The sequence below is a fragment of the Canis lupus genome, chromosome 1 (genome assembly GCF_048164855.1).
Source record: "Canis lupus baileyi chromosome 1, mCanLup2.hap1, whole genome shotgun sequence".
NCBI lineage: Eukaryota > Metazoa > Chordata > Mammalia > Carnivora > Canidae > Canis > Canis lupus.
In genome coordinates this window covers 106,955,389-106,973,020 of record NC_132838.1, presented here as the reverse complement: position 1 = coordinate 106,973,020, position 17,632 = coordinate 106,955,389, and the positions used below count along the sequence as shown (strand labels likewise).

Below are 17,632 nucleotides of genomic sequence, written 5' to 3'. Positions count from 1 at the left end.
TTCCTGGGGTGTGGAAGTGTTCTGTATTTTCTTCCTCTTTTTTTTTTTTTTTTTTAAGATTTTACTTTTGGGTGCCTGGTTAGCTCGTTGGTTGAGCTCCTGCCTTTGGCTCTGGTCATGATCCCAGGATCCTGGGATCAACTTCTGCATTGGGTTCCCTGCAGGGAGCCTGCTTCTCCCTCTGCCTGTGTCTCTGCCTCTCTGTGTGTCTCTCATGAATGAATAAATTTAAAAATCTTAAAAAAAAAAAAAAAAAAAAAGATTTGGGCAGCCCCGGTGGCTTAGCGGTTTAGCGCCACCTTCAACCCTGGATCGAGTCCCATGTCGGACTCCCTGCATGGAGCCTGCTTCTCCCTCTGCCTGTGTCTCTGCCTCTCTCTCTCTCTCTCTCTCTCTGTCTCTCATGAATAAAAATAAAAATTTTAAAAAATAAAAATAAACAAATAAATAAAAATATTTTATTTTTAAGCCATTTCTACACTCAACATGGGGCTTGAATTTACAACCCTGAGATCAATAGTCGCAGGCTTTACTGACTGAGCTAGCCAGGCAGCCCTGTTCCATATTTTCTTATAGTGGTATATACATATGTCAAAATTCATGGAATGGTATATTTAGGAGTTTGCATTTTACTGTATGTAAATTCTAACTCAAAAGGGAACCGTTGACAAAGAATGACCTCTAGTTAATAAGGTGTGTGCTGAAGTGTTGAGCACTGAAGTGTATGAAGACTGCCAAGTATTCTAATGAGTGGCTACACTGCAGGGTTTCTCAGCTTTGGCACTATTGACATTTGGGGCCAGGCCATTCTTTGTCCTGGGGGCTGTCCCAGGCCCTGCAGGATGTTGACTGGCACCTCTCCCACCTGCCCCCCTGCAGGTTATAACAATAAAAGAGTCTGTTTCCAGACTTTGCAAAATGTCCCCGGAGGGGCAAATTTGTCTCTGGATCAGAAGAGCTGAGATAGAGAGAAAGAGACATATGGACATCTTGTAATAAAATAAATACAGCAAATACCAATGATAGAATGTTGCCAGTGGCTACTCCCATGTTCACTGGGCACTTACTCCCCCACCCCTAACCTTTCTATATGCTTGAGGTGATTCATAATAAAATATTAGGAAACCATGCACATGCCCTAAGGTCCATCTTAACGAGTGTCTACCCTAGGGAAAGACTATTGGTTTGTGTTCGCAGGAAGGATTCTATTTGAACATTCATCTTTCCTCTCATTTCCTTGTTTATAATATGAAAACACTGGAAACAATCTAAATGCCCATCAGCCCCCTCAACCATTGATTGAAATAAACTCCGTGTTGCAGAGTTCTGTGCAGTCACTTTTTGGTTTCGTTTTTCATGAGAAAGACATACGAAAGTGCTGACATATTGAGTGCTGTGCTGCTCGTGGACCTCAGCAACAGGGCAAACATCATGAGAGAATTTCAGGGCTGATGGATTAGGCCTGCATCTTGATCGTCTGTCTGCATTTGTCAGAACCCAAAGAACTGTGCGCTAGAAAGGGTGAATTTTACCTTGCCTAGAAAAATAATATATGTGTCTGTGATATAATTACATATTTGCATATGGATTATACCTCAATATGCCTGACTTAAAAAAAAATGATTCCATGGAAAAGCTTGTGGGTTTTATTAGATGGCAGAGGGAAGAACAGGAAGGGGCAGCGGGCAGGTACCGGAAGGCAGGCTCATAAGGCTTAGGTGTGGGCGCTGCGTGTGCACATCTGCATCACCTGCCACAGCACGAATGGAAGAAGGAGCAGGAAGGACATCCCAAGGTGAGGGCCCTGCATGGCCCAGGCTGAGGCTCAGAGGTGGGTCCTGGGGCAGGTGTGCCAACCAGGAGGCTGGAGTGCAGGGAACAGGGAGGGGAGTGGTAGGGGGAGGAGGCAGGAGGTGAGGTGAAACCAGATTGGGGCTCTTAGCATTTATGGTTTCTAACCCTGTCACCAGGCTGTTAACATATACAGCCTGCCATATATTCGTTAATTATACACCTGCCTTATCTGCCCTCCCAGCCTGCATTCCATTCAGGTGGGCAGATGATTCTGGAGCCCTGAGAGATACTGGCAGCTATGCTGGGCTCTGGGGAAGCCAAGGCAAACCGACTCAGGCCTGTGTCCTGGAAGAGCTCCCAGCCCAGCGGGAGAGACCAGCAGGTGAGCAGGCAATGCCCACACCTGGGGAGGAGGCTTTACACGAGGGGCCACAGGCATGGGTAGAGTTCTATGAGAAATCATGGAAGGCTTCCTGGAAAAGGAGACATGGGGGGAGTACCTTTCCCAGTGTCCAGAAGCCAATTGTAACAATAACAACGATATTAATAATGATAATAGTTGATGGCAACATTTATTGAGTGTTTGCAATGTGCCAAAATCATGGCACTAAGCACAGGGCAGAAATTGATTGAACCATCCAGCAACTCAATACGGTAGATACTCTTATCATTATCATCATCCTTCTCATGGATTTAGGAAAATTGAGGCACAGACTTGGTTTCCTGCGCTCAAATGGCATGTGCTGTGGTTGGGGAAACAGCGGCAGAGTCTCAATCTAGGGAAATGTGTCTTTACTGGTGGGAACTGAGAGTGGATGTGACTGCTTCTGGCTGGGGAAGGCTGTGGGGGCTTCCAAGAAGAGGACCCCCTGAGATGGATCCTTTGCGGGGGGTAGAGCTGAGCGCATAGAGTTACATCATATTCCTGGTTTTGCCTTCTTTTTTCTCTCTCTCTTTGATCCTCTACCCCCACCCCACTCCTAGACAAACCCAACAGGCTGCATCCATGCCCCATTGGGTACTTGTAAACACAGGCTTGCAGACCAGACCATCTGCTTTGTATAACTAAATCTTCTACATGGATAGGAAAGATATATTTTATCTCTTAAATTGTGCTATAGGACCCGGGTGTGGTTCTTACTTTTTCTACTCAGCAGTACGTCTTTGAGATCTTCCTGCATTTCCATATGTAACCCTGATCTGGGGCTTCTAGAACAACTGGAGAATCCCCCTCCCTTTTACTTACCCACTCCCCAAGTAACAGGGCCCATGACCCTGTCTATGTTTCCAGTCCCAGCTCAGAGGCTGCCTTGGCCATCTTTGGACACATCTTATGTCACCTGTGCATGCCTTCCTGTGGGTACTTGGAAATGCGACTGCTGGGACATAGTGTAAGTGCATAGTTAATGTCACAAAATTTCCTCTGATCCTCTAGGGTGGATCTTGAGGCTCTCACAGCATTTCACTGGGCAGACAAGGGCGGAGAAGAAACAGCCAGCTCAAAGAGCTGAGCAAGTCCTCGGTGTATTCGGGGGTCAGGAAATTACAGGTGAAACTCCCCGAAGGGTGGAACCTTTTGCAGAATAGCCGTGTAATAAATACCTGATGGGATTGGTTTCTTTTTCCATTTCTTTCCTAAAAAGGAAACTAGGGTTGTTGTGGGTGGCAGTTTGGCAACATTTATTGAAATCTTAGCTGCTTTATACTCTGACTCAGCAATATCTGTGCCTGAGCATGAGGAAGTAGGCAGAAAGATGTTCGCTAGATTGTCATTTATAAACGTGAATGATGGAAAACCACTGAAAGTGCCATCAGTAGGAGGAGGGTGCTACAGATTGATGTTGGAGTGCTATGTGGGTGTGAAAAAGATGAAAGTGAAGTTAAATGTAGGGGTCCAGAAAGTTCCCCACGACATATAGTTAAATAAGAAAAGTAAAAAAATAATAATAAGAAGAAAAGTAAGTTCAGTGTATCGAGTATGATCCTATTTCCTAAACACAAGAAATCATAGGAAATATTTTTCAGTAACATATTTATCTATCTATATAAATCAGAAGTTGGCAAACTTTTTTTTTTTTAAAGATTTTATTTGTTTATCCATGAGAGACACACCGAGAGAGGCAGAGACACAGGCAGAAGAGAAGGGCTCCCCTGCAGGGAGCCTGATGCAGGACTCAATCCCAGGACTCCAGGATCATGCCCTGAGCCAAAGGCAGATGCTCAACCACTGAGCCACCCAGGTGACCTGGTTGGCAAATTTCTTCGTAAAGTCTCTAATAGTCAGAGTTTACAGCTTTGAGCCTCCCACAATCTCTATCATAACTCCTCAACTCTGCCCTTGTGGTGTGAAAGCAACCATGGATGATGCATAAACCTATGGGCGTAGCTGTGTGCCAATAAAACTTTATTTACAAATACAGGCAGTGGCTCCCTGATGTTAATAAATAGTACGTGTTTTTGGAAGAGTATGCACCAAAATATTATGAGGGGTCCATCTAGAAGGGGATGTGAGAAGGAAGGTGCCGGTCAAGGGAAATATTACCCTCTTACTCGATTTTTTCCTACCTTGCATAATTAAGATGGTTTTAGTCCGAAAAGAAAATAATGTGTTAAAAATAGCTTCAGTGGCCTTTTCTCCCTTTCTGGTTATAAGGTAGTGATGATTGTTTCAGAAAATGCAAGCAGCAGGTAAATGTAACCAGGAAGTTGAAGTTCCCCATTATCATACCAGCTCGAGCAGAATTCCTTTTTTGGTTTGAGTTTATTTATTTATTTTTAGTAATCTCTATGTCCATTGTGGGGTTTGAACTTAGGACCATGAGACCAACAGTCCTTGTGCTCTTCAACTGAGCCAGCTAGGCACTCCTCCTTTCTTTCTTTCTTTCTTTCTTTCTTTCTTTCTTTCTTTCTTTCTTTCTTTCTTTCTTTCTTTCTCTTTTCTTTCTTTCTTTCTTTCTTTCTTTCTTTCTTTCTTTCTTTCTTTCTCTTTTCTTTCTTTCTTTCTTTCTTTCTTTCTCTTTTCTTTCTTTCTTTCTTTCTTCTTTCTTTCTTTCTTTTTCTTTCTCTTCTTTCTTTCTTTCTTTTTTTTTTTTTAATCTTTTTTTTTTAAATTTTTTATTTATTCATGATAGTCACGGAGAGAGAGAGAGAGAGGCAGAGACATAGGCAGAGGGAGAAGCAGGCTCCATGCACCAGGAGCCTGATGTGGGATTCGATCCCAGGTCTCCAGGATCGCGCCCTGGGCCAAAGGCAGGCGCCAAACCGCTGCGCCACCCAGGGATCCCTCTTTCTTCCTTTCTTTCTTTCTTTCTTTCTTTCTTTCTTTCTTTCTTTCTTTCTTTTCTTTCTTTCTCTTTTTAAAAGATTTTTTTTTTTATTCATCAGAGACACACAGAGAGAGGCAGAGACATAGGCAGAGGGAGAAGCAGGCTCCCTGCAGGGACCCCGATGCAGGACTCCATCCTGGGACCCTGGGATCAGGACCTGAGCCAAAGGCAGATGCTCAACTCCTGAATCACCCAGGCACCCCTCCAGCAGAATTTCTTAAAGGATTTATTTCCATTACAAAACAGATATTTACCAGTGCTCACTCTGGGCAAGTGTTAGGTGCTGAGGCCAGAGCAGTAAACAAAGCGAAGTCCCCACCCCCTGTAGCCTGATGTTCTGCAGTCAAAGACAGAGGATAAAAAAGAAACACAGTAAATAAGTAAATAATGTAATATGTTGGAAGGTAAAAAGTACTGTGGGAAACAGAAACAGGACAGCAGATGAAGGAGATTGGGGCCACCTGAGGACTGGTATGCTATTAAGCAGAATGGTCAGAGACGATCTCATTGCCAAGGTGACATTTAAACAAAGACTTGAATGAATAGAGGGAGAGAGCCATGGGGATTCTGGGAAGGAGATGGCCTGTGCAAAGGTCCTGAGGTAGGAGCATGGCAGGTGTGTTCAAGGAACAGCAAGGAGGTAGGGCGAGGGGGTGGGAGATGAGGTCAAGGAGGGGATGTAAAGGGGCCATATCCTGCTGGGTCTTGCAGTCATAGTAAGGACTTTGTTTTTTATTTTTATTTATTTATTTTATTTTTAAAAAAATATTTATTTATTTATTCATGAGAGACACACAGAGAGAGGCAGAGACACAGACAGAGGGAGAGCCCACGCTCCCTGAGTGGAGCCCAAAGCCGGACTCTATCCTAGGACCCCAGGATCATGCTCTGAGCCAAAGGCAGAAGATATTCAACCACTGAACCACCCAGGCATCCCAGGACTTTTTTTTTTTTTAATATTTTACTTATTTATTCATGAGACACAGAGAGAGAGAGAGGCAGAGACACAGGCAGAGGGAGGAGCAGGCTCCACTCAGGGAGCCTGACGTGGGATCGAGTCTCCGGGTCTCCAGGATCATGCCCTGGACTGAAGGCGGCGCTAAACCACTGAACCACCGTTGCTGCCCAGGACTTTGCTTTTATTTGGAATGTGATAGGAACCACCAGGAGGGCTCTGAGAAGAGAAGGGACATGAGCTGACTTGGGGAATAGACTGAGAGAAGCAAGTTGCTGAAGCAGGGAGAACAGAGAGAAGGTGACTCTAATAGTCCAGGCAGGAGACAATGCTGGGTTGGTTAAACCAGAGTGATGGCAGCAAGGGGTCAAGTTGGATCTGTTTTGAAGGTCAAGTTGACAACATTCACGGATGGACTGGATGTAGGGGGTAAGGAGAAAAGAGGAATCAGGATGATGCCATGTGTTTTGGTTAGAGTATGATCTAGAACCACCTGCCACGAGATCAGCTGGGAACTGTAAACATGCAGATTCCCAGGGTCCCCCAGGTCTACTCAACTGGCACCTTTGGGGAAGGGCCCAGGATCCTGCCTCCTGAGCAAGCTGCCCAGCTGAAGACTGGTGGGGACTGGTGACCCCAAGGTAATCAGGGTGGGCCCCTCTGGGGGAGTCTACTCAGGACTGAGAGAGAGGATGAGATGAGAGAGAGGCTCCCCATTCCCTAGCTGGAATGACAGCTGGAGTGACACTGGAAATTCTCCCAGCCATGACTTCTTCATCTGCGATATGGGGCCATTGATGGGAGCCTGCCTCACAGACGTGATGTGCGATCCGAATGAGCTCATGTGTATAAAATATTTAAACCAGTGCCAGCGCATACAAGCTCCCAATAAAGGGCGGCTATAATTAGCATCTTCTTTCACAAATGATACATACTTGGTAAAGGATCAAATTGATCATAAACAAGCCATGATCTCCTGCAGACTCTAGCACACCTCGCCCCACATCGGGGAGTACAAGGATAAGATGCTACACCAGACCCAGTCCTGGCCTTCCAGAGTTCCCATTCTTGTGGGCAGGGCAGTGCCAGTCCCAGATGGGCATGACCCAGGGGTGTCAGGGTGACAGAGAAGGGGCAGAGCTATGGAATCCCAGAGGGAGAACAGGAGCTCTGGGGAGGGGTGTCCCTGACTGGCAGTGAGTACATGAGTTCTAGACAGATAAGGCGGGCAAGAGAGGAGTGCTGGTCCGTGTGTAAAGGTTAGAGAGGCCTGAAATGGTCCTGTGAGTGTGATGGGCTTCAAAAGCATCAGAGTAGCATGGTCAAGTGCATGAACTTTTGAGTTAGACTGCTTGAGTTCAAATCCCAGCTATGCCCCTTCCCAGCTATGTGATCAGGGACAAGTTTCTTCACCTCTCTGTGCTTAATACCCAAACCCTTTTCGTTCTCCATCTGTGCATAACAAGTGATTCCCCCCAACCGACAAAACTTCATGATTTAAAGCAACACACATTTGTGGTCTCATAGTTTCTATAGGCCAGGAAACATGAAATTTCATAGTTTTTTTTTTTTTAAGAAGAATAAACACCAAAATATTATCAGGGGGATGTGTGTTTGGAATGGAGTTGGAGGATGCCGGTCAGGCAAAATGTTACCCTATTGTTTGATCCCCCCCCATCTTATGTAATTAAAGTAGCTCCAACTTGAGGAGAAAATAATGTTTTTAAAAATAGCTGTAGTGATTCTCTGCTTCAGGGACTCCCACAAAGCCATAATCAAGGTGTTGCTGGGAGTGCAGTCTCATCTCATGGCTCAGCTGGAAAGGGTCAGTGTCCGGGCTCGCTCTCATGGTTGTTGGCAAGATTCGGTTCCTTGCAGGCTGTTGGCTAGAGGCCAGCTTCCCTTCCTTGCCCCTGTAGCCTTAAAGGTGTGAAGTTGCTTTATCAACACCACCTAGAGAGGGGATCCCTGGGTGGCTCAGCGGTTTAGCGCCTACCTTTGGCCCAGGGGGTGATCCTGGAGTCCCGGGATCGAGTCCTGCGTCAGGCTCCTGGCATGGAGCCTGCTTCTCCCTCTGTCTGTGTCTCTGCCTCTGTGTGTGTGTGTGTGTCTCTCATGAATTAAAAAAAAAATCTAAAAAAAAAGAAATAATCAAATCTGACTCTAGATGCTTGTTGGGAGTTAAACAATGCAACCTATATGCATAAGAGAGCATTTGGGATGCCTAGGATATAACAAGTATCATAAAAATATTAATTGTTAGTTAAAATGTTAATTAGTTGCTATCTGGCCAGCCAGGAGGAGTCAGAGAAGTCTTCTCAGAGGGAATTTTCAAGTTGGGGTTTGAAATATGAGTAGGAACTCACCAGGTGACAGGTCATACATCCATTCATTTTTCTTAGCCAACAATCTTTCTGTGAGGCATCCTGTGTTCCAGATCCTGTGCTGGGAGATCCCAGGGACCCAGTGAGTCAGACTCTGACCCTTTGTGGAGCTACTGGTATGAGGAATGTTGCTCAAACCTAAGACTTGTCCTCTAAAGGCTCCAAGCTGGTAGAGGAGGCAGAGAAGGATAAAGTCTGGGGTGATCAGGACAGCAACAGAAGGAAGAGAGTGGGTGAAGGACTCCTAGAAGGTCGGTACTGAACAAAGGCCTTGAAATGGCTGGTCTGATTCCCTACATTTGCTGAAGCCCAGAGAGGGAAAGGGACTTGCCCAAGATCACACAGCATGGAGGAGTCTCCTGATTCTGGACTCTGGATGTCTTGAGGACTAGGCGAGATGCAAGAGATGCAGACCTGCCTCATTGCAGGCCCTTAACTCAGAGACACCCTACATACCCAAGCCCCGCACTCCAATCTGCACACCCCCCACAGACAGCGATGTTGTCAGAGTCATCTGCCTCTAGACTTGATGCCTCACACACATGCACAGCATTCGTCTCTGGAGACCCTTCCCATCCCATGTACCAGTGGGGTTCTGGGTATACTGGGAACACAGGCATGACTTGGAGTCAGGCCTAGCCCTAGAGGGGCTGCTGGTCTGTAAAGGTACCAGCAGACAGATTGTTCCAATCTAGTGTCATCAGAGCATCAATACAAGGGAGAGGATATGGTGGCCGGGCATAGGGTGGGAGTAGAGTGAGACTAGCGGGTCTTTTTTTTTTTTTTTTTTTTTTGAAGATTTATTTATTGGGGAACCTGGGTGGCTCAGTGGTTGAGCATCTGCTTTTGGCTCAGGTCATGATCCCAGAGTCCTGGGATCAGGTCCCGCATCGGGCTCCCCTCAAGGAGCCTGCTTCTCCCTCTCCCTTATGTCTCTCTCTCTCTCTCCATGTCTCTCATGAGTAAATAAATAAAATCTTTTTAAAAAATTACAATTTATTTATTTATTTATGAGAGAAGTGGGGGAGGAGGGGCAGAGGAAGAGAATCTTCAAACAGACTCTGTTGAACATGGAGCATGGAACTTGAGCTCACAATCCTGAGATCATGACCTGAGCTGAAACCAAGAGTCAGATGCTCAACTGATTGAGCCACCCAGGTGTCCTGACTGTGTTAAAAGATTTTAACACCCAGTACAGACTGAGCCTTGGAAAGTTGGCCTAGAGTTCTTGGGGTGGAGAGACAGAGAGGAAATAAGGAGCAGGGTGTATAGCATGTGAAAAGGTACGGGGGCATAAAAGACCATTTATCCATTCATGTGTCTGTCCAGCCATCCATTCATTCATCTGTCGATCCATTTATGCATTACTTGATTCTTCCATCCATCTGCCCACTTATTTATTCATTGTGTATATACTCCATTCATTCGTTTATTCTTCCATCCAGTCATCCATTTCCTCACTGATCCATTTATTGATCCACTCATGCAGTTGTTCATTTATTCCTTCAGTTACACACCCATCCATTCATTCAATTAGTCAGAGTACCAACTGTCATATCATCCTTCTACTCCAAATGTCATCTCCTCAAGAAGCCTTCCCTGACTCCCTTGCTAAAATAACAGCCCAGGTGACTGCCTTCTCTTACTCTCTTCGACTTTTTCTTCCTAGCACTTACCCTGATTTGCCAATATGCTCTATAATCATATGTTCACTTGTTTGGTCTGTTTCTACCACTGGAACACATTCATTCCTTCAGCAAGAGTGTGTTGAGTGTCTCCTGTGTCCCAGGCTCTCCTGTGTTTTAGGCATTGGGAACATGGCAGAGGACAGACAGACAAAATTCCACACCAACATGGAGGTGACATTCTTGTTGGGGGCATCGGACAATAAATAATGAATGTAATAAGCAAACTACTGGCAGGTTGTAGGATGCTGAGTGCTGTAGAAAGAAAAAAAATTTTAAAGGCTGAGCAAGTGAGGGGTATTGGGAGTCCAGGGGAAAAGGTGCTCAGAGAAGCACTCATGGAGGAGGTGATATCTGAGCAAAGACTAGAAAGAGATGAGGGGGCCAAATGGTTACCCAGGAGAAGAGGATGCCAGTAGAGAATGGCATATGCAAAGGACCTGAGGTAGGGCAGAGTGTGGTGCGTCTGGAGCACATGGAGGAAGCAATGGAGAGATGGCAGGAGATGAGGTCAAAGAGGGAACAAAGGGGGCTACATGGTGGAGAGCCTATGGGGCCCTGGTGAGGACTTTGCTTTAACTGAGTGAGACTGGTTCCAGGGGTGGACTCTGAGAGGAGGAAAGACAGGATTTAACTACGGTGTGAGCAGTTTCCCTCCACCTGCCTGTAGGAGTAGATTAAGATCTGAGTTCTGTGAGGGCTGGGATTATGTCTCTGTAACCTCCATCTCAGTTTCCAGAAGTGGTCTGAAAACTACGGCCCACAGATCAGACCCTCCCACCTCCTGTGTGTGTGTGTGTAAGCAAGGGTTTAGGGAAACACAGCCACATCATTTACATTTTATCTATGGCTCTTTACCTGCCGTAAGGGCAAGCGGCGTGTTACAGCAGAGACCATGTGGCCCTCAAAGCTGAAAATATTTACCGTCTGGCTCTTTCCAGAAAAAGTGTGCTGACCCCTGGTTTTAAAACAGGTCTGGCACGTAGTAGGCATTCAATAAATATTTGCTGGCGCAGAACTGAACCGTCATTCATCTGTGACCCTCAAGATGCCGCCAACATGCTCTTGTCTCAGAGCCAGTTCCAACTCTGAGTCACATGCAGGAAAACAACAGCCCAGCAACCAAAAATAAAATACTAGAACCATTCAAATCTTCACCACAGAGAGAAAATGCCCAGGAAGGATTACAGTCAGGGCCCACAGTGAAACTTAGCATGTTCTTTGTCCATTTCATGTTCTCTATTAAGGCTTGGGATACCTTGATTCTTCATTTCAGCTCAGGTGGTGATTTCAGGGTTGTGAGATCAAGTCCCACTTTTGGCTCTGTGCTCAGTGGGGAGTCTGCTCGAGACTCTCTTTTTCCCTCCACCCCACCTCCTTGCTCTCTCTATGTAAATAAATAAAATATTTTTTTTTAATATTTTTTTTCAATTTTTATTTATTTATGATAGTCATAGAGAGACAGAGAGAGAGGCAGAGACATAGGCCGAGGGAGAAGCAGGCTCCATGCACCGGGAGCCCAACGTGGGATTCGATCCCGGGTCTCCAGGATCGCGCCCTCGGCCAAAGGCAGGCACCAAACCGCTGCGCCACTCAGGGATCCCAATAAAATATTTTTTTTTAAAAAATAAGAAAGTTTTAGAGTGCCTGGGTAGCTCAATGGTTGAGCATCTGCCTTTGGCTCAGGTTGTGATTCCGGGGTCCAGGGACTGAGTCCTGCATCAGGCTCCCCACAGGGAGCTTGCTTCTCCCTCTGCCTGTGTCTCTGTGTCTCTCATGAATAAATACAATCTTTAGGGATCCCTGGGTGGTGCAGCGGTTTGGCGCCTGCCTTTGGCCCAGGGCGCGATCCTGGAGACCCGGAATCGAATCCCATGTTGGGCTCCTGGTGCATGGAGCCTGCTTCTCCCTCTGCCTATGTCTCTGCCTCTCTCTCTCTCTGTGTGTGTGACTATCATAAATAAATAAATTAATTAAAAAAATACAATCTTTAAAAAATTAAAGCTTAAGTTTAACACAAAGTAAAACCCCTACCTCTCCAGGCATGGGAGCTGCTCCCTCTAATTTATTTTTCTGGTTCAGTCAGTAGAGCATGTGACTCTTGATCTTGGGGTTGTGATTCAGGCCTCACATTGGATGTAGTGATTGCTAAATCATTAAAAAAAAAAATCCTCCCAGATTCTCTTCCAAAGAGCAATCCCCTCCCTGGTTCTTCTGTCTCCTCCCCTTTCAGCTCCAACATTTTCTTTTGGTCCATGAACTTAGCTTCCTGATGGCTTTTATCCCACACCTGTGCTGCCTATTACTCAGATTCTGCAGGACAAGGTGATTGTGGATTAAGAATAATGAGGTCTGTGCCAACTGGCAGAAATCCTTCTCTTCTTCTGGGAACTCAGAATGCTCCCGTATCCCCATTTCCTTTTTCCCTTGATACATCCATCTCAATATTCCATAACCCCCATTTTGAGTTTCCTCTCTATCACAGCTTATGCTACACCCACAGAGTCAGATCTGGCCACTGACAGCTCTGAGTTCACAGCTTAATGGGGACAATCCCAGTGCTGGGGTGAAGAGATGGATGCGTGGTGGAGATGCCTTGACCGTCAAGGGAATGAGTTTGGGTCTTTATCCTAAGGACCCTCTGTGCCGACTTGAAATGGAGGACAGATAGAGGTTCTGAATTGGTTTCCTGGGTCTCAGCCACTCTCTGGTGGTTTCATATAGTGATCCACATTCCAAGCTTTGGGCCAGACTGCCTGGGCTTAAATCTGAGCTTTGATGCTTTCTAGCTGTCCACATCCTTGGACAGCCTTCTGTCAGTGTCCTCATCTGTAAAATGGATATAACACTAGTACCTACCACGTAAAATTTAATACACATAAAGAGCTTAGTACTGTGCCTGGCACATAGTAAGTGCTAAATATCTATCACCAACTATTAAAGTGTTTAGCACAGACATCCAGCTCATAGAATGTCCTCAGCAAAAGGAAGCTCAATATTACCAGTCAGTAATGGCATCAGTTACCCTATAGATTGGGCAGAAATAATGATATCTCCAGTTTAGAACCTTGGTGGGAATGATGACATCACTAGTTGCCAGGTAGAATATGGTTAGAATGGGAGTGCCGCAGCCTTCTTTCCTGTTTGAGTTTTTTTTTTTAATATTTTATTTATTTATTCATGAGAGACACACAGAGAGAGGCAGAGACATAGGCAGAGGGAGAAGCAGGCTCCCTGCGGGGAACCTGATGTGAGACTTGATGCCAGGACCTCGGGATCACAACCTGAGCCAAAGGCAGACGCTTAACCACCCAGGTGCCCCTCCTGTTTGAATTTCTGTTGTGTCCCAGTTCACACACTCTTCCCTGGTGCCCTCACGTACATGGAGTTTCATCTGTTTTAGCCTTATTTTTCTATCGGTCAAGTGGGGATAATGAAGGTATCCATCTCATCAAATTGTTGAGAGAATCCAGTGAGTTAATACACATAATGGGCACAATGTCCAGCACACAGTTGCTACTCAATAAATAGCAGCTCCCGTTGTCTTTACTGCAGGAGACTTCCATGGAGAACACTTCAGCCAGATAACAGGGGCCGCAGCTCTCTTGGTTAACGGCATAGACTCACAGGTCTGATCTCCTGCAATCTAAACCCAGATCTGCCACCGGACGCAGCAAAGGGACCCTAGGCATGTTGCTGGCCTGTAAAGTGGGGGTAATGACAGTGCCAACCTCATAGGGCTGGCATGAGGATGCACTGGGATAATGATGGGCATGTTTCAGGCCCCATACTTGTGAACTGTATTATCACTTCAGGTGCCCTCGGAAAAGTTCTCCCCTCCCTGGAACTCACTTTCACTATCTGCAAAGAGGTGGGCTGTGGCTACGGCAACCTCAAAGCTTCTTGCCCGCAAGGACTAACATTTGCCCTTTGCCATTGCCAAGCAAATGAGTTGAGAGTTGGATGCTTGCACCCGTGTCTGCCCCCACCCCAATTCCATCTCTCTTCACCTGTGTCTGTATTCTCTGTCTCTTACCTGTCAACCATTCCCTTTCTCTGACTTCTTTCCCTTAAGGTAGATTCTCTGTTGTTTCTCTCCTTCATACTATCAGAAGGGTTTGTAGAGCACCAAATAACAACTGTAATAATAATCATTGTTTATTCAGCCTCTTCCCAGTGCCAGGTCCACACTAAGTTCTTTGCATGAATTAACTCATTTCATTCACACAATGCAAGGATTTCTTACTATTGATTAAACAAAAACTTATGGAACACCTACTGTGTGTCAGGCCCTGAGGATCCAGCACTGAACAAAACAAAGACCCTTGCCCTCTTGGGACTTATATTCTAGTGAGGAGACAGATGATAAACAGATAAACATATAAATATTTCCAGTGCTACAACGAAAAACAAAGCAAGGTCAGGGGAGAAAGTGATGAAGGGAATCAGTTTATATAGAATAGTTGGGACAGGCTTTCAGGAGCAGGTGACATTGGAGGAGACCTGGCAATGTGAAAGGCAGACAGCCATGCAGAACCAGGAGGGAGGAGGATTCCTGATAGAAGAAACAGTGAATGCAAAGGCCCTGAGGCAGGACCATGCATGGGAAGTGTTTGTGGAATTTAGGAACACCCAGGAGGCCAGTGTGTCTGGAGAGGAGTGACAGGAAAAAGAGAGGGAGATGAGATCAGACAGGGCCCCAGGGAACACATCACACAGCCTTGTGGGCCATAGTGTGAACTTTGGCTTTTATGGAGAAGGAGCCATGAAGCACAAGTTTCTGGGCAGAGGAGGGATACTGTCGTAATAGAGTTTGACAGGATCCTACCAGCAGTAGACAGTGTGTGTGTGTGTGTGTGTGTGGCTGGTGGGGGAACAAGAGTGGAGAAAGGGAGATCATCACCTCCTTTTACAGATGCAGAAATCAATGGAATTTCAAAAAAGTCCAACTGGCCCAAGCCCACACAGCTGTTGAACAGCAGAGCCAGGCTAGCATACTAGCTGGAACTTGATTCACAAGCAGCCCCCTGCCGCCACCCCAGCTGCTCACTCCTCCTGGAGTTCAGTGTACACCTGTAAAATGGAGACACAGCTCAAAAAACAATGATGCAGGGCTGCCCAGCAACAGAGTAGCTTCAGAGTGGGTTCCATCTCTGGGTTCAGTGGGACTTTTGCTCTGTGACCTTGGGAAGTCATCTGCCTCTCCCTGAGCCTCAGTTTTCACATCTGAGAATTGGGCAGCATTAACCACCGTTTGGGTGTATGTGGTGGTTAAGAGCACAAGCTCTGAAGTCGGATTTGGCGGGATCCGAGTCCTTGCTCTGCCACTTGCCAGCTCCATGACTTTCGACAATTAACGCCCTTTTTCTAAGCTTGGGTTTACCTCATCTAGAAGATGAAGATCTTAATTCCAAGGGGTAGTTGTAAGGATTAAATGAGATCATGCAGGTAAAGCGCTTAGCACAGCTCCTGGCATCCATCGGGCACTCAATAAATGATCATTATTATTACTGACGGCATCGCCCACACCTCCGCGGTGGGTGAGAGTCTGGGAGAGTGCCTGGTACGCGGCCGGCGTTCGACAAAAGTGAATTCTCTCTTCTGCCTCTCCTGCCCGCCGGCTCCCGGGGGACCCAGGCATTCCGGCCTCCAGCCGCCCCCCCCACGCCGGCCCTCACAAAGGCCCTCATTCATGCCTCGCGCACAAAGCGGCGCATTCACCCGTGTCCCTTGGGCCTCCCGCCCCCGGCCGCCCCCCAAAGCTCGCCATTGGACGCCTCCCCTGCCCGTCAGGCCTGGGTCCTGCCCACGACCGCGCCGCCTGGCTCCGCACTCCGGAGCCGTTCTTTTCCCACGGCTGGCACACTCCGACAACTTCTGATTGGTCCGGTCCACCAGCCGCTCCTCTTGATTGGCGGGCGCGTCCCCCACGGGCGGGGCCGTAGCTTGTCGCAGCGGGCGCCGATTGGCCCCTGCTGCGCTCGTACGGGCGGGGCTTTCCTGACGGGCCCGCCCCTCTTTCTCCCCAGGCCGAAGCCTCGGGACGGCCCTGGAAGCCGGTGAGTGCCCGGGGCCCGCTGCCCGCCGGAGGCGGCGGAGCGGGACTGGGCCCGGGGAGGCCGGAGCCTAGGGGCTTCGGATAGGGGCCCCGAAGGCCGGCGCGGGCGGCGGGGGAGAGACGGTGACGCGGCTCCTCACCTTGGGCGCGCAGCGGGACGGCGGCGGGGAGGGGGGCGGGGGGGCGGGGCGTCTACATTCCCCCACCTCTCCCCAACTCAGTTCCAACTGTGTGTAAGGCCGGGTCGAGGTCCTCGCTGGAGGCCCCGGGCCCATTCCGCAGACGGGGAAACTGAGGCCTGCTTTGGGACCTTAGACGCTGTAATACCTGAGTCATCGCCTTCAGTCCTCCGCCCCCGGATAAGTGTCTCTGTTCTCACGTGTAAAAATCGCAGACTGGAGACAGGGGTCAGGACTGGCAGAGGACGAGGGGTAGGGAAAGGCATATTTGAGCGCTTAACGTGTATTCGGTCGCTTTTATTTTTACCACTAAATAGTTTGTGTTCACTTAAGGTTATATTGTACCCATTTTACAGAGAGGGGAACACTGCGGCTGGACAGAGGCGGTGACTGCAGGGAGACGGGGTTGAGAATAACACTTTGGAGACCAGCTGTGCACTGGGTCCCTTAACCCTTTTTAATCTCCTAGTAGCTCCCTAAGGAAGGCTGTGGTCCCTATGGCTTAGATGGAGAGGCAGGTTCGAGAGAGTTAAGCAACGAGGAAGAGGAAATTGATCCCTTTGAGGACCCAGTACCGGTTCTCCCTAAATCCGTCTTTAGAATCGCAGCTCTCCCTCTTGACCGTGTGGCCGTCAGCCCATTACCTCCCCTCTTCATGCCTTACTTTCCACGTTGAACAAATGCAGATGCTGCTCGTCCCTATCACATTGGTTTTTGAGATCATTCTATACATTCAAACCCAGAATGCTGTTCTAGGATCAGAAAAACACTGGCACAGAGTAGGTGCGCTTACCAGTACTTAGTCCTCATTCCACCCAGAAGACTGAAGCTCCGGAGGCCAGAATAACACTTTGTGGTCTTCTTTGGTACTCCTAGTATTCCTTGTGGATTGTGGTGTCCCGTTTCGGGGTTGGGGAAACTGAGACTCAGAAAGATTAAATGATGTCGTGAGGCGCTGCTTGTTTAAGCACTGGCTGGGGGGGGCAATTTCTCCCAAATTATCTTATTTATTTCCTTGGCCGCAATTCACGGAGAGAAGAGGGAAGCCCAGAAAGCTTGAGCGGGATTCGAACTCTCGGAGTCCTCAGCCCTCTGCGCCACGCAGGTCCTTGACGTTTGCCTGCCGGGAGGAGGAGGGGCGCCTGGTGCTGCAGCTGCGGCCGCGGCCCACCCGGCATCAGACTCATCTCCGCCCACCCGCCCCCCTCTCCATCCCCGGTCCAGGGCCCTGCAGCTCCAGGACCCGCCCCC

The 17,632-nt window shown here is 47.7% G+C and overlaps 1 protein-coding gene across 6 annotated transcripts in view; it reads left to right on the top strand.

The window, feature by feature from the left end:
* The first annotated feature begins 2,037 nt into the window (after window positions 1–2,037).
* The window catches only part of MYH14 (myosin heavy chain 14), a 101,887-nt gene continuing 86,292 nt past the window's right edge, over window positions 2,038–17,632 (top strand). For 4 of the 6 annotated variants that reach the window (XM_072770421.1, XM_072770374.1, XM_072770398.1 and 1 more), the window contains exon 1: window positions 2,038–2,176. In XM_072770421.1, coding sequence (XP_072626522.1) covers window positions 2,093–2,176 — 84 coding nt within the window. In that variant the 5' untranslated portion in view covers window positions 2,038–2,092. Of the gene's footprint in view, window positions 2,177–16,086; window positions 16,204–17,632 lie in introns of those variants that run through there. The other 2 variants (XM_072770392.1, XM_072770410.1) reach the window with 2 other exon arrangements.